The following is a 17,855-nucleotide window of genomic DNA, read 5'->3' as shown; positions in this document are numbered from 1 at the left end:
TAGATAACAACAATAGTGCTGTAGGAGTTAATTTAGATCTTTCTAAAGCTATTGATACTATCAGTCACAAAATTCTTTCAGACAAATTGGAGGCAGTGGGAATAAAAGGGATAGGAAACAAGTGGTTTCAGTCATATTTGAAAAATAGATTGTGGACTGTGGAAATGACTTCAGCTCATTCTAATGATAAAATCAGATTACTATCTGATGCAAAGAAAGGTAAAATAGTGCACCACAGGGTAGTGTGGTAGGCCCCCTTCTGTTGCTCACATATATGAATTAAGTATATGCATCAGAAACTACACCTAACATCATGTTTGCAGATGACTCTAGTGTAATAATATGTGATGTTAAGGAATCGCTGTCTACAACAACTGATCAAGTCCTCAAGTCCTTACATCCATGGTTCAATGCCAACAGGCTGACCTTTAAAGAGAAGAAAACAGATTACATTCTAGTTGGAAAAAATGAATCAATACCAAGATCTCCAATTGTTACCAAGCAGAAATAAGTTAGAAATGATATGGTGCGCAAAACTTTTAGCAGCGCATGTGGAACACAACTTAAACTGGAAAGACCGTGTAACAAAAGTCTCTCAGAAACTCAGTTCTGCATATTTTGCTCTGAGGATCACTTCCAAAGTATGCTCCTGAAAGATGCTAAAAGGGCTTAGTGTGGTCCCTTGTAGCCTATGGAACAGTTTTTGGAGTAAAACTAACATTCAATTAAATGAAATTTTTATGTAGCTGGTACAGATACGACCTACTCAAATTTTCTCACATAGCTCCACAAGGGCTCACTGCAAGTCCCTATTTAGAAATCTGTGTGAGTTACTGTGTGCTTCCTCTACATATACAAATGTGTGTTGATGACAAGACATGGAGTCCTTCAAAATAATAGTGCTCACTACAGCTATAACACCCAGAACTGAGGGTCCTTCATGTAGAGCAGGCGAAAACAACTCACACTCAAAACAATGCAAGCCAGTTTGGTGTCATTCCTTATAATGCATTGCCATCATAATTAAAAAGGTTGAAGAAGGAAATTACTTTTAGAGAAGTGAGAAGTGTTTCTACAGTGTAAACGAATATGTTAGCTTCTATATTACTGATAATGCTTCTTGCACATTTTATAATCTCTATTTGGACTAAGTATATGTCGTATGCTTTCCAAATCAAGGACGGACAAAGTGTATAAGCCATTGTTAATGCACTGGACTCACGTTTGGCAAGAGCGGGATTCATGACTTCACCCCCCCCCCACCCCCCCGCCCTGAAATCTGGCCATACTGACTTGAGTTTTACATGTTTTCCCACACTGTTAAGAGAAATGCTGGGTTGGGTTCCTCAAGAAGGTCATTGGCGATTTCCTGTCCTATGCTACCTACTTTGTATATGTATTTATTATTCCTGTAATGTGTCAAACATTTCCGATACTGTTGTGCTGAATGGTCTAAGAACGAATAAATAAACGAATGTTGCCCGTCACCTGAACCAATCTTGCATTCTGGTGACATGGTATTCACTCCCCAACACTTCCTGCAACTATTAACCATCTCTACCGTGATAAACATATAACAGCAGAACCTTCTTTTCTACTTGAATTCACCACTGACTTAGTCTCATTCATTGTTAAGGTCTGCTGCATGTTTCCTTCAGCTGCAGTAGACTCCCGTCCACTAAACTCTGACAGGTGGTCTCATCAATTGGTGTTACGCGAAGTGAAACTGTTGGAATGTGGAAAGTCAAAAACTAACGGTACTGCCCTTTTAGGCATGCCTTGTAGTATTATATTAGCTATTTGATTTTTGAGAGGCATTTGATCTTTCTTTCATTACCGTTAACATTTTACGTCCCTAGTAACGTATCTAATAAACAATATCGTGTCAACCTCTTACCAAGCAGTGTATTCAGGCACCTACACACTAGAAGAGGTCATGTGGACGTATTGTTCGGGAAAGGGTATGATACGTACATTACAAGTAAGAATACGGTACACACAAAGTTTTTTATAATTATAGATCTAAGTTTGTCAACAAAATGCACTGACAAGTTGCTCGTTCAGATCTTTAGGTCGCTTCTTGATTTCAAGCATAAACATTTCATGCTCCCCTTTATATACTTTGTACACTCTCCGTCTGCGTTGTCCGCCTGTCAGCCGCTCGACTCACGGCAGCACGCGCGTTAATTCCACCACTACTCGCTAGATGCCATCACATTCAGCCGGCTTTCCGCTGAACCAGTAATCCCAGAGATGCAGTGGAATTGTTGACAGTCAGTTGTGTGGAGGCAGAGGGAACACGAGTGCGGCAGGAAGAAGTTTGTGTTGAGTTGCTAATTGTTCCTGTAGTAGAAGTGACAGCCACATAATTACTTGTGTTAATATTTTACTCGAAGAGTACAAACTTATTTCTACAGGTGTGTGTAGGGTCATGAATTTGCTGTGTGTAGAACGTCTCGAGGACGACCAACGTGCGGAAAGGGACAGCGTCATTTACGACGATTCACGCGTTTTCAAAAATCTTTTAGAAGAAGAAAAGAACAGCATTCCGCCGATAAATTATTTCGTCAAGATCCAGAAAGATATTAAACCCTTCATGAGGAAAATTGTGGCTACTTGGATGATGGAAGTGAGTACACTATGGATTATTGCATTTTAGTTAATTGCTTTTACGTTGTTTTTTTTTTTAATTAAGTAATCAGTCTCTTTCTACAGTCATTACAGGGATATCTCCAGTCTTTAGTTCAAGAATGCAGTGTGTGTTGTGTGCAACAGCCGTGTCGCACTTCCTGTGGCTTTATTTACATATTCTCTGTGTGTGTGTCTGTGGATTGAGATTTTGTTTTATTGCTAGGCTCCCACAATGACCCTGCTGAACAGTTAAATAATTTAATTAAACTCTTTCACGATGACCTTACCGCTCATTTAAAAGGGGTAAAAGATAATTTATTGATATTATTTTTGTCTTAAAATTGCGTTGCGTTGTTAGTTGCCAAATGACAACTGTTCATCGTCTGCAGTGTAATTATGGTAAACATAGCAAAATTTGGCAATTTATTCAAAAGTAGATTACTCCTTGAAATCTTTCAATGCTCTCGACTATTGATGATTTGTTGTCGAATTACGTCCCCACAAATCATGCTAGTTACAAGCGGTAATATCATTTTTGCATTCTGGAAGAACTTGTGTGTCCATAGTGGTGGAACTTTGGCCGTATAGTGTGAGACAAGTATACAGCAGTCTTGCGGAATTGTTCAGTGCGGCAATTGAATACTGTTTGAGTAAACGAGGCTTAATCATTTTGTTCTTTACATTAATGCACGTCAGTTAAAGAATTTTTCGGAGAACTTTCTTAAATTCTCCTTTTTTATTATTCGGATACAAATTCTTAGAGAAACAGGGATTTCTAATATCGCCATCGTGCCGAGGAATGCTCGCTGCGTGGAAGGCTCGCAACAACTGAGATTGTCACGCGTTATCACACGATAAGCAACAATAGCCTGTGCGCGTAAGTCGAGCTGGTTCATAATCTATGCTGAGTACTTATCTCGTTACAGTGTATTCTAAAACAATAAAATATTCTGCAACATACAGGTTATTGGTTAGTTACAGTCATACATCGAGAATCCAGACACTTGCGCTATTTAGTGAATGCGTAGTATTCATAGATTCGGTGTCAGCTTTTCGCTCCCAAATGATTTTAGGATTTTCGTGTTTATTTCTCAACATTTGCTCATTTACATAGAGAAGTTAATCGGATCTCGCAACATCGCTTAGAACTCCGAACACAAACATAAACAAATATTCTATTGGAACAACCCCTTCTTGGTCAGTTTCTTTTTATTAATTTATGGAAAATTTGCAGCGCCTAGCAAGTCAGCCACATAATTCTTCAGTATGATAAATGTTTTTAATTAGTGGTTACGTGCTAATATTGGTTTTAGTTATGGTATCCTTATGCAGTCTTACATTTTAGGTTTTCTTGGCAGCCCCTCCTTCGCCTTTAAAACCGGTAGCGAAACCTGTTGCTTACATCCGCGCAATATTCACCAATGCAAAACGGTGGTGAAAGGGGGGTGGGGGTGTCCAGTACGTAACTTTTGAATACCCACCTTGCGTGTTTAGGCATCGGTAAAAACTCGCGCAACATATCAAAATTCAAATTGCGATAGAGTTATTGGCGACTTCTGAACATGATACGCAAGTTCCGCTTCTTCAACAGATCATGTACCGAACATGGAAAATGAAACCTGATAAATGTCGGGAAGAATTCATTTATCGAGAACTCTTCATGTACTGTGAGCTGTACCTTGCGATGTGCTAAAACTTGTGTGATTACAGCGCGTCAATTTAGAACTGTGCGATGCTTGTCCATGCATGATCTTAGTTTTTATTTTATAATTATTGTATTTTTGCTTGCTTCGCGTGTGCATTAAAATTAACAAATAGGGTACAGAAAGTAATGGAGTATGACGGCTTCATGATTGGGTGGGTATGTACATCTACATGGATACTCTGCAAATCACATTTAAGTGCCTGGCAGAGGGTTCATAGAACCACCTTCACAATTCTCTATTATTCCAATCTCGCATAGCGCGCGGAAAGAATGAACGCCTATATCTTTCCGTACGAGCTGTTATTTCCCTTATTTTATCGTGGTGATCGTTCCTCCCTATGCAGGTCGGTGTCAACAAAATATTTTCGCATTCGGAGGAGAAATTTGGTGATTGAAATTTCGCGAGAAGATTCCGTCGCTACGAAAAACGCCTTTCTTTTAATGATGTCCAGCCCAAATCCTGTATCATTTCTGTGACACTCTCTCCCATATTTCGCGATAATACAAAACGTGCTGCCTTCTTTGAACCTTTTTGATGTACCCCGTCAGTCCTATCTGGTAAGGGTCTCACACCGCGCAACTGTATTCTAAAAGAGGACGGACAAGCGTAATGTAGGCAGTCTCCGTAGTAGGTCTGTTACATTTTCTAACATTAAGTGTACTGCCAATAAAATGCAGTCTTTGATTAGCCATCCCCACAACATTTTCTATGTATTCCTTCCAATTTAAGTTGTTCGTAATTGTAATACCTAGGTATTTAGCTGAATTTACAGCTTTTAGATTAGACTGATTTATCGTGTAACCGAAGTTTGAGTTACTTTTAGCACTCATGTGGCTGACTTCACTATTTTCGTTATTTAGGGTCAACTGCCACTTTATGCACCATTCAGATATTTTTTCTAAATATTTTGTAGTTTGTTTTGATCTACTGATGACATTAGTCGATAAACGTCAGCGTCATCAGCAAACAACCGAAGACGGCTGCTCTGATTGTCTCCCAAATCGTTTATACAGATAAGGCACAGCAAAGGGCTATAACACTACATTGGGGAACACCAGAAATCACTTCTGTTTTACTCGATGACTTACAGTCAGTTACTACGAACTGTGACCTCTCTGACAGGAAATCACAAATCCAGTCAAATAACTGAGACTATATTCCATAAGCACGCAATTTCACTACGAGCCGCTTGTGTGGTGCAGTGTCAAAAGCCTTCCGGAAATCCAGAAGTACGGAATCGACCTGAAATCCCTTGCCAGTAGCACTCAACACATCATGCGGATAAAGAGCTAGTTGTGTTTCACAGGAACGTAGTTTTCTGAACCCATGTTGACTGTGTGTCAAGAGACCGTTTTCTCAGAGGTAATTCCTAACGTTCTGACACAACATTTGTTCCAAAATCCTGCTGCATATCGACGTTAACGACATGGACCTGTAATTTAGTGGATTACTCGTACTATCTTTCTTGAATATTGGTGTGACCTGTGCAAGTTTCCAGTCTTTGGGTACGGATCTTTCGTCCAGCAAACGGTTGTATGTGATTGTTAAGTATGGGGCTAATGCATCAGCATACTCCAAAAGGAACCTAATTGGTATACAGTCTGGACCAGAAGACTTGCTTTTATTAAGTGATGTAAGTTGCTTCACTACTCTGAGGATATTTATTTCTACGTTACTGATGTTGGCAGCTGTTCTCGATTCGAATTCTGGAATATTTACTTCGTCATCTTTCGTGAAGGCATTTCGGAAGGCGGTGTTTAATAAATCTGCTTTGGCAGCACTGCCTTCGATAATATCTCCATTGCTATCGCGCAGAGAAGCCATTGATTGTTTCTTGCCGCTAACATAATTCGCCTACGACCAGAATTGCTTTAGATTTTCTGCCAGGTTTCGAGACAAAGTTTCGTTGTGGAAACTGTTATAAGCATCTCGCATTGAAGTCCGTGCTGAATTTCGAGCTTCTGTAAAAGATCGCCAATCTTGGGGATTTTGCGTCTGTTTAAATTTGTCATATTTGTTTCGTTGTTTCTTCAAGTGTTCTAACCCGTTTTGTGTACCAAAGAGGATCAGCTCCATCGTTTGTTAATTTATTTAGTATAAATCTCTCAATTGCTGCCGATACTATTTCTTTGAATTCAAGCCACATCTGGTGTACACTTGTATTATTAATTTGGAATGAGTGGAGATTCTCTCTCAGGAAGGCGTCAAGTGAATTTTTATCTGCTTTTTTTGAATAGGTGTATTTTTCGCTTATTTTTCGAGGCTTTGGGGATTACAATATTCAATCCTGCTACGACAACCCTGCCTGAATCGGTTTTGAAGCTCGTTATTAACTCAGGATTATTTGTTGCTAAGAGGTCAAGTGTGTTTTCACAACAGTTTATTTATTATTCGCGTGGGCTCATGAACTAACTGCTCGAAATAATTTTCAGAGAATGCGTTTAGTACAATGTAGGATGATATTTTATGCGTACCTCCGGGATTAAGCATGTATTTGCGCCCTGTTCCTCATCTACATAAACGATTTGGGAGACAATCTGAGCAGCCGTCTTCTGTTGTTTGCATAGGACGCTGTCGTTTATCGACTAAAAATGTCATCAGTAGCCGGCCGGTGTGGCCGTGCGGTTCTAAGCGCGTCAGTTTGGAACCGCGTGACCACTACGGTCGCAGGTTCGAATCCTGCCTCGGGCATGGATGTGTGTGATGTCCTTAGGTTAGTTAGGTTTAAGTAGTTCTAAGTTCTAGAGGACTGATGACCTCAGTAGTTAAGTCCTATAGTGCTCAGAACCATTTGAACCATTTTTTTTGTCATCAGTAGATCAAAACAAACTGCAAAATAGCAAAATATTTATAAAAAATATATGAATGGTGCATAAAGTGGCAGTTGACCCTAAATAACGAAAACTGTGAAGTCAGCCACGTGAGTGCTAAAAGGAACTCGTTAAACTTCGGTTACACGATAAATCAGTCTAATCTAAAAGCTGTAAATTCAGCTAAATACCTAGGTATTACAATTGCGAACAACTTAAATTGGAAAGCACACATAGAAAATGTTGTAGGGAAGGCTAACCAAAGACTGCGTTTTATTGGCAGGACACTTAGAAAATGTAACAGACCTACTACGGAGACTGCCTACACTACGCTTGTCCGTCCTCTCTTAGAATACTGCTGCGCGGTGTGGGATCCTTACCATATAGGACTGACGGAGTACATCGAAAAAGTCCAAGGAAAGGCTGCACGTTTTGTATTATAGCGAAATATTGGAGAGAGTGTCACAGAAATGATACAGGATTTGGGCTAGAAATCATTAAAAGAAAGGCGTTTTTCGTTGCGACGGTATCTTCTCACGAAATTCCAATCACCAACTTTCTCCTCCGAATGCGAAAATATTTTGTTGACACCGACCTACATAGGGAGGAACGATCACCACGATAAAATAAGGGAAATTAGAGTTCGTTCTGAAAGATATAGGTGTTCAATCTTAACGCGCGCTATGCGAGATCGGAGTAATAGAGAATTGTGAAGATGGTTCGATGAACCCTCTGCCAGGCACTTAAATGTGATTTGCAGAGTATCCATGTAGATGTAGAACATGTTGTTGTTGTGGTCTTCAGTCCTGGGACTGGTTTGATGCAGCTCTCCATGCTACTCTATCCTGTGCAAGCTTCTTCATCTCCCAGTACCTACTGCAGCCTACATCCTTCTGAATCTGCTTAGTGTATTCATCTCTTGGTCTCCCTCTACGATTTTTACCCTCCACGCTGCCCTCCAATACTAAATTGGTGATCCCTCGATGTCTCAGAACATGTCCTACCAACCGATCCCTTTTTCTAGTCAAGTTGTGCCACAAGCTCCTCTTCTCCCCAATTCTATTCAATACCTCCTCATTAGTTATGTGATCTACCCATCTAATCTTCAGAATTCTTCTGTAGCACCACATTTCGAAAGCTTCTATTCCATTCTCTTCTTGTCTAACCTATTTATCGTCCAAGTTTCACTTCCATACATGGCTACACTCCATACAAATACTTTCAGAAACGACTTCCTGACACTTAAATCCACACTCGATGTTAACAAATTTTTCTTCTTCAGAAACGCTTTCCTTGCCTTTGCCAGTCTACATTTTATATCCTCTCTACTTCGACCATCATCAGTTATTTTGCTCCCCAAATAGCAAAACTCCTTTACTACTTTAAGTGTCTCATTTCCTAATCTAATTCCATCAGCATCACCCGACTTAATTCGGCTACATTCCATTATTCTCGTTTTGCTTTTGTTGATGTTCATCTCATATCCTCCCTTCAAGACACTGTCCATTCCATTCAACTGCTCTTCCAAGTCCTTTGCTGTCCTGACAGAATTACAATGTCATCGGCGAACCTCAAAGTTTTTATTTCTTCTCCATGGATTTTAATTCCTACTCCAAACTTTTCTTATGTTTCCCTTATTGCTTGCTCAATATACAGATTGAATAACATCGGGGATAGGCTACAACCCTGTCTCACTCCCTTCCCAACCACTGCTTCTCTTTTATACCCCTCAACTCTTATAACTGCCATTTGGTTTCTGTACAAATCATAAATAGCCTTTCGCTCACTGTATTTTACCCCTGCCACCTTCAGAATCTGAAAGAAAGTAATCCAGTCAGTATTGTCAAAAGCTTTCTCTAAGTCTACAAATGCTAGAAACGTAGGTTTGCCTTTCCTTAATCTTTCTTCTAAGATAAGTCGTAGGGTCAGTATTGCCTCACGTGTTCCAACATTTCTACGGAATCCAGACTGATCTTCCCCGAGGTCGGCTTCTATCAGTTTTTCCATTCGCCTGTAAAGAATTCGAGTTAGTATTTTGCAGCTGTGACTTATTAAACCGATAGTTCGGTAATTTTCACATCTGTCAACACCTGCTTTCTTTGGAATTGGAATTATTATATTCTTCTTGAAGTCTGAGGGTATTTCGCCTGTCTCATACATCTTGCTCACCAGATGGTAGAGTTTTGTCAGGATTGGCTCTCCCAAGGCTGTCAGTAGTTCTAATGGAATGTTGTCTACTCTGGGGGCCATGTTTCGACTCAGGTTTTTCAGTGCTCTGTCAAACTCTTCACGCAGTATCGTATCTCCCATTTCATCGTCATCTACATCCTCTTCCATTTCCATAATATTGTCAAGTATATCGCTCTTGTATAGACCCTCTATATACTCCTTCCACTTTTCTGCTTTCCCTTCTTTGCTTAGAACTGGGTTTCCATCTGAGCTCTTGATATTCATACAAGTGGTTCTCCTTTCTCCAAAGGTCTTTTTAATTTTCCTGTAGGCAGTATCTATCTTACCCCTAGTGAGATAAGCCTCTACATCCTTACATTTGTCCTCTAGCCATCCCTGCTTAGCCATTTTGCATTTCCTGTCGATCTCATTTTTGAGACGTTTGTATTCCTTTTTGCCTGCTTCATTTACTGCATTTTTATATTTTCTCCTTTCATCAATTAAATTCAATATTTCTTTTGTTACCCAAGGATTTCTACTAGCCCTCGTCTTTTTACCTATTTGATCCTCTGCTGCCTTCAATATTTCTTCCCTCAAAGTTACCCATTCTTCTTCTACTGTATTTCTTTCCCCCATTCCTGTCAGTTGTTCCCTTATGCTCTCCCTGAAACTCTGTAAAACCTCTGGTTCTTTCAGTTTATCCAGGTCCCATCTCCTTAAATTCCTACCTTTTTGCAGTTTCTTCAGTTTTAATCTACAGTTCATAACCAATAGAACATATCGAGGGTAAATTAATGTCACCACCAACTATTATCGAATGAGTCGGGTGCGTGTTTTCTTTGAACCTTTCAGCAACTGTATCTTCTGAATTGGGAGGTCGGTAAAAGGATCCAGTTATTATTTTATTCCCAGTGACCTCTGCCCATACTAACTCACAGAAAGTATCTCCTTCAATTTCGCGACAAGTTAAACTACTTCTAACAGCAACAAACACGCCATCGCCAACTGTATTTACTCTATCCTTTCGGAACATCTTTAGTTTCTTAGCTAAAAATTTCGGCTGAGCTTATATCCTGCTTTCGCCAGCTTTTAGCGTCTATAACGATTTGAGCATCAGTGCTTTCTATTAGCGCTTGGAGCTCTGGTACTTTCCTAACACAGCTACGTCAGTTTACAACTGTTATACCAATGGTTCCTGTATCTACGTTCTTCCTGTGTTCAGTCTGCACCCTTTGTGACTGAAGTCCTTGCCGGCCGGAGTGACCGAGCGGTTCTAGGTGCTACAGTCTGGAACCGCGCGACCGATACGGTCGCAGGTCCGAATCCTGCCTCGGGCATGGATGTGTGTGGTGTCCTTAGGTTAGTTTGATTTAAGTAATTCTAAGTTCTGGGGGACTGATGGCCTCAGATGTAAAGTCCCATAGTGCTCAGAGCCATTTGAACTGAAGCCCTTCTTCTATTTTCCCGAGACCCTCTAACCTAAAAAACCGTCCAGTCTACGCCACACAGCCCCTGCTACCCGTGTAGCCGCCTCTTGCGTAGAGTGGACACCTGACCTATTGAGCGGAACCCGAAACTCAACCACCCTTTGGCGCAAGTCGAGGAATCTGCAGCCTACACGGTCGCAGAACCGTCTGAGCCTCTGATTCAGACCCTCCACTCGGCTCTGTACCAGAGGTCCGCAATCGATACTGTCGACTACGCTGCAAATGGTCAGCTCTGCTTTCATCTTGCATAGGAGTAAACTACGTAAAATGAAGCTGTTTTTGCGCGATAAAATACAGCTGGATAATATGAAAAATGAGTGTTTACATGCTGTAGATTGCCAAGCAGCCACGAATCATGACATGAAAGCTTTAATAACGCAAGAGTGTGCTGAGTAGAACGAGGACACACTGGGCGATATAGTACGAAAAACTTGTGCACCAGTTAGTCGCCTCATAATGCATAAAGAGGGCATCAGTTTTCAAGTTCTTTCGGATCATTTTTCAACGGCGGACGATTTATTTATTTATTTGACGCAGAATTTCAATTTTTGTGCAAGTAGGATTAATGCATTAATTTATTGAAATGAGTGCCTTGATGGTGGCATGTAATATATTGGCAACTGTTACCCTGACTGGAGCAGACAGTTTTGGCGGATAGTGTTTTTTGATTGAGGCCAAACTGTGCAAGTCTCACGCAGGGTATTCGCAGCCTTTAGCAAAAGGCATCGTGAATCATTGAGAGGATATCAGAAGCGTCTCCGGGTGGTTCTGTTTATTGGCAAGACTACGGAAGTTGGATATCGAAATACGGGAGACCAGTGTACCAGCCGGCCGCTGTGGCCGAGCGGTTCTAGGCGCTTCAGTCCAGAACCGCGCTGCTGCTACGGTCGCAGGTTCGCATCCTGCCTCGGGCATGGATGTATGTGATGTCCTTAGGTTAGTTAGGTTTAAGTAGTTCTAAGTCTAGGGGACCGATGAATTCAGATGTTAATTCCCATAGTGCTTAGAGCTATTTGAACCATTTTGAACCAGTGTACCTAGGGCCATCTTGTATCTAGAGCCACATACATTATTTGAGAAAAAATTAAGGATATTCAGTGTTTTGGTACTCAATTGGTTGGCAACAACAATTGGACACTCCACAATAGAAGGGAATTTGGCAACGAGTGAGATAGGTGGACCACTTTCATCTTTTCGCCATACTAAAGTAAAATTTTCTTTGTTACTGCTTTTTTTTTTCTTCTTCTGAGGTAAGCACTATCAATTTCTACAATGTGTACCATACAACTTAGAATTTATGTATCATCATCATCATCAGTGTTCTGCCAGAAGGCAGGTTTTCACATGGTAAGATGTTTGGTCTTCTGCCATCCTCTTTGGACCTGCATAATTTCCACTTCCATTTATGTCGTCTTATCATCTGGTATCTCTTTCTTCCTCTCAGTCTTCTCCCACAAACCAATCCTTCCAAAGCATCTGCTAGCAAGCACTCCCTTCTCAGTGAATGTCCCAACCAGTTCTTTTTCCTTTTTCTTACAACTTTCAGCAGACATCTTCTCTCACCAACCCTTTCCAATACTCTTTCATCGCTCACTCATTCCATCCAGCTTATTCTCTTCATTCTCATCCACATCCACATCTGAAATGCTTCTAACCTTTTTGCATCCTCTCGTCTCAGCGTCCATGTTTCTGACCCATATAGTGCTACGCTCCAGACAAAACATTTGCCTAGCCTTTTCCGTAGACCGTTATCTAATTTGCCACATAAGAGTCTCCTCTTACTGTTGAATGCCCCCTTCGCGTATGGCAATTCGAGTTTTCACCTCCTGGTGACGTCTCAAGTCTTCAGTTATTGTACTTCCAAGAGATTTAAATACACTTACTTGGCTAATGGTAGATTGTCCTATTTTAATATTGGACAGTCTGAGTCTTGTACTGATGACCATACTCTTTGTTTTTGCTGTGTTTATTTGCATCCCATATTCCACACAAGCTTCATTCAGATCTTTCAGCATGTTATTCACTGTCGGCTCACTTTCTGCCACTAATACCATGTCATCAGCAAATCTCATACATTCAATTCTCTTTCCACCAATACATATTCCTCTTTTCCCATTTAACACTTTCGCAATAATTTCTTCAAGGTATGCGTTAAACAACAGTGGGGAAAGTTAACAACCTTGTCTAACACTTTGTCCAATGCTGCTTCCTTCTGACATTTCATTTCCAATCCTTATCCTTCCTTTCTGGTGTAAATATAGATTTTGTATCACTCGTCTCTCTTTCCAGTCTACTCCTTTCCTCTTCAAAATATCCATCAGCTTGTTGCACTGATCTCTGTCAAAAGCCTTTTCTAAATCTATAGAAACAGCAAAGATTTCTCTACCTTTTTCCGTATCTTTCCATATAGTTCTTAACAGGCCAATAACATCTCTTGTTCCTTTTCCTCTTCTAAATCCGAACTGCTCCTCTGCAATCCCTCTATCCATCTTACCATATAGCCTTCTATTCAACTCTCTCAGCAAGACTTTAGCTGCATGAGTAATTAGACTGATGCGCCTAAGCTCTTCACATTTTTTAGTGTTTCTCTTTTTCTCTATTGGTATGATAACTGTTGCAAGGAAGTCCTCAGGCCATTCCCCTTTGTCATATATCTCGTTACAGAGGTAGAGTATTTCTTTTCTTGCCTTGTTTCCCAGACTCTTCTACAGTCCTGCTGGCAAATCATCAATTCCACATGCCTTCCTATTCTTCGTCTCATTCAGCGCCTGTTTCTCCACTAATATACTGCTAAATCCTACACAATAATATTTATAGCGGCTATACGGACGCCACTAAGTAGCGTAGTAACCGTTCGATTTTAAGTATTTTATTGCTCAGTTTTCTCGCTGTGATTCTAGACTACGTTCTGTCTTGAAGACTAGTCTTAACTAGATTCTAATAAAAATAAGCAAGCAAATTATGTTTCTTTAAAACAAATCCATCGCAGTCGATTAAAGATTAACAAATTTACACTAAAAATACACATTTTGAATAATCTTACGTGTGACTGCCGCGGGGGGGGGGGGGGGGGGGGGCGTGGCCGTGTGAGGCGGTCGAGCTAAATCTCCCAACGTGGGAATGGGGTCAAAGGGAAGGGGGTCGAAAAAACGCCGTAATTGGCTCACGTAATTAATTAACCCCCCCCCCCCCCTAGTCTCCTTACTTCTCTTTGACTGAATGCCAACGTCTCAGAAGCTGTATTATTCCGGCCAGGACACAGATTCTGCTAATCTGTCGGTCGAATGACTCGGGTAACGGTGGTAGAAAGCTCTTCCAAAGATAAATAACGACGTCCATGCATAGGTTTTTTCAACTTCGGGAATAAGTCTAATTCTGGTGGATTCATGTCGGAACGTTAGAGAGGATGCGACTACACTCCCCATCCGCACTCGTGCAGTTTTCGGGCTACAGTATTGCCGATATGCGGGCGAGTATTCCCAGCCTCGAGCAACTGAGGTCGGGTTTTGTGCATTTTTCTGCGCAGGTTTTGCATGAAATTTCGACAATGCACTGCTGAGACACGTGTTCCTCATTTGACTTCCTGTCATGATGACTGCTTGGTGATCATAAGCAAAAGTTATTTTATTGAGCGCGTCGAAATTATTTGGACGTGGAGAATCTGAAGCTCTCCACTCATTGGACTGTGATTTCAACTCCTATTCAAAGTCTCTAATCCACGTTTCATCAGTAGTGAGAATTCGACGCAAGAACCCTTGACCTCCGCGGTTTAATCGTTGTTTGAGCAAAGGTGCAATGTCCAGGTGTTCCTGCTTCTTTTCAGCAGTAAAAACAGAGTGGGACCCATATCGCAGATTTTTTTTTTCTTTTTCAAGTCATTTGTCAGAATACGGAATACTGATGTCGGGGGAATTCCCGTGGTTTCAGAGTGTTCTTCAGGAGTCACATAGCGATCTTCTTCAAGAGCATATGCCACAAGTTTCACACCTCGGTCACCTCTTGACGTTTTTGGCCTTCTTGGTTTTGGATTGTCGCCAATGGTCGGGTTTTTCCCGCTTACCGCTTCGATCTCGATGTAAGAGTACGACCTGTGGTCTTAAACAGCTACGGTACCCGAGACGCCTGCAGGGTCCCATTCTACCAATCGCCAATTTTATGTTAGGGAACACAGCGCAAAAACACGGGCTCTACCTCAAGCTGCCAACTACATCTGACGTAATTTTCGTTGTTGTTGCATCGAATAATTCATAGTAATACCAACCTGTGCAATATTTATGAAACGTCCATCGTATTGCGCACAATAAAGAACTATTTATGTCCAAATTCTCTTCCTTTTTTGGTCCAGTAGTTTTAAGCTAACCTCCAAAATCTGTACCAACAAGTTTTCTTGTAATTTTTTGGGTAGAAATAGTTCGTTTGGAAAATAACTTTGACACATATTATAAACCGCTTTTCCCCTAATGTATAATAATAATAATAATAATAATAATAATAATAATGTCTGAGAAAAGAAAGAAACAACAATAATAATAATTATTCAAGTAAAGGTTACATAATGGTTATAGGAACAAAGCTGCGACCCTAGGTACAAATACGTATGGCTCTAGCTACAAAATTCCTGGCTCTTCTTGCCTCGTTCCGCAATGTAGATGTAGTCTACACCGATGGTTCTGTGGTCGATGGGCGCACTGGGTTTGCTTTCCTCCACGGCGAGCACGTTGAGCAGCATTCCCTGCCTTGTGGGAGCAGTGTTTTCACTGCGGAGCTGGTTGCTCTTTATCGTGAACTCGCTCACCTTTTCTCCTGCCCTGGGGAGTCATTTGTCGTATGCAGTGACTCCCTGAGTGGATTGCAAGCACTCGACCAGTGTTTTTCTCGGGACCCTTTGGTGCGCGGTATTAGAGATGCTGTTTTTGCTCTCGCCGAGTGTGGTCGTTCAGCGACGTTTGTGTGGACCCGGGGCCACATCGGCATTCCAGAAACGAACGTGTCGATCGGTTGGCCAAGCAGGCCACCACTTCGCCACCCCTGGAGCTTGGTCTCGTGGAAAGAGACCTCCGGTCAGCCCTACATCGCAACGTCCGCGATGTCTGGAGCTCTGAATGGTCTGCCTTGAACAAGCCAAATAAGCTCCGCACGGTAAAGTCGTCCACGGCCGTATGGAACTCATCCTTGAGGAGCACGCGTAGGGACTCAGTTGTTCTCCGCCGTCTCCGAATTGGACATACGCGGTTGACCCACAGCTATCTCCTTCGCCTTGAGAATCCGCCCAAGTGTCGCTGTGATGCAGGGCTGACAGTGGTCCATCTTCTGATGGACTGCCCCCTTGCGGCAGTCCTTTAATTTACCAGCTGCACTTCCTTTAATTCTAGGTGACGATGCCTCTATAGCTGACTCAGTTTTACGTTTTATCCGTGCAGCTGGGTTTTTTCACCCACTCTAGTGCTGGTGCTCTCGCATGATTTCTCAGGCTACACCCACTCCAGCGACTTTTAATTGTGACGTGGATACCAAAATCGTGTCTTTTACGGTAACAAGTTGTGTTGGTACCTCTATCAACGCTTTCCAGCTGGAGGTTCTTCGTTTGTAGTTGAGTGGTTGACCTTTTACCTGATCCATCAACCACTGTAGTCTGTTTTACGCTAGTCGACTATTTGCTCTGCTGCTTTTAAGTGTCCTCAGTTTTGTGTTATTGCGGTGTTCATTTTAGCTCTGTTCCCCTTGGTGTTCCCTCCCTCTGGGTGCAGCGGTTACGCTTTTACTGTATAGGCCTTTTACAAGTATGTCTGTTTGGAACAGGGGACTGATGACCTCGATGTTTAGCCCCCATCAAACCCCAAAACCAACCAACCATCTGGATACAAGGCCAGTTTGAAAGCAGGGCCGCATGCAAGGAAATAGACAACTTTTTTTAAAAAAAATAATGCAGTTTCAGTTAAATAAAAATACTTAAATTTATACAGAATTACAACCGTAGTTTGTACTGGGATATTTTTAATTTTTCAAAAAAATTGAGCTGATTATTTTTTGTAATGGATCATAAAAAGTACCCTGGTATCCACTGCATTTGTTTAGATATACTTTTCAATTGCATTGTTGGCGTCTTAAGCCCGAAGACTGGTGTGAAGCAGCACTCCCCGCTAGTCGATTCTGTGCAAACTTCCTCACCGTAGCATAACCTACATCCATTTGAACCTGCTTAACGGTAGTCCGCTGCTCACGGACTAGTTGCCTCTTGATTGAGGGGTTTCGGGTTGGAGATTCTCGTCGTCCGGGGACTGGCGTTTGTGTTGTCCTCTTCTCACTTTCATCGACGCGCAAGGTGCCTACTCTGCTCAAACCCTGGTCGTCCTCTACCATGTCCATCCCACGTACTTCCCTTTATTACCATGTTGGCTATTTCCGTTCGCCACAGCTTCCGGGAACTACTAATTTCTTGTTAGAAGAGATCTTTAACAGCGAAATGATTGCCTATATACCCATCTAAGATATTGCCTGAAACTTCTCTATTGGAGCCCAGTCGCTTCTATTAGATCCGTCGCAGGCGATATCGCTGCAATTGGCCTCTCACGTAGACCCAGCCACACTCCAATGATTTGCCAAGCAATCTCAACCATTATTACGCAACTGTGTCGACGTTCTGCGTGGAAAATGAACTGTGTTCAGCAGCAGTGGCAATTTATCTCCATATATTCAGTAATATTTGCTAATAATAAACGTAAAAAGAAACGAATTGGCAACTCCGGCCTCGAGGTCTCAGAATGCTTCGTGGTATTTGAATAACTGTAAATTCTAACGTAAAGTTCAGCGTGGTCAAAGCTAAACTGAACGAACTTGTTTTGAACCGCATTTCTTGGTAACGGTGGTTTACTTAACACAAAGTACAGGTACTGTGTTGCCTTTTTCACAGGCGCCAAGTGGTTTGTGTACATCTTTCCAATATGCTATTGAAATTCGTTTTTAATTTACTGGTTCTCAGTTCCTTTTTCATTCATTAGTATTCTAGTTTAACAGGAAGTGACTTTACAATTCTTTTTGCCGCCTCGAAGTGT

The 17,855-nt window shown here is 41.5% G+C and overlaps 1 protein-coding gene across 1 annotated transcript in view; it reads left to right on the top strand.

The window, feature by feature from the left end:
* The first annotated feature begins 2,293 nt into the window (after window positions 1-2,293).
* LOC124622854 (G1/S-specific cyclin-D2-like) overlaps window positions 2,294-17,855 on the top strand; it is a 184,365-nt gene continuing 168,803 nt past the window's right edge. Inside the window, exon 1 of the mRNA XM_047148646.1 lies at window positions 2,294-2,629. Coding sequence (XP_047004602.1) covers window positions 2,432-2,629 — 198 coding nt within the window. The 5' untranslated portion in view covers window positions 2,294-2,431. The remainder of the gene's footprint in view (window positions 2,630-17,855) is intronic.

This window comes from Schistocerca americana, chromosome 7, assembly GCF_021461395.2.
Source record: "Schistocerca americana isolate TAMUIC-IGC-003095 chromosome 7, iqSchAmer2.1, whole genome shotgun sequence".
Classification (NCBI taxonomy): Eukaryota; Metazoa; Arthropoda; class Insecta; order Orthoptera; family Acrididae; genus Schistocerca; species Schistocerca americana.
This window is presented reverse-complemented; position numbering and strand designations above follow the sequence as displayed.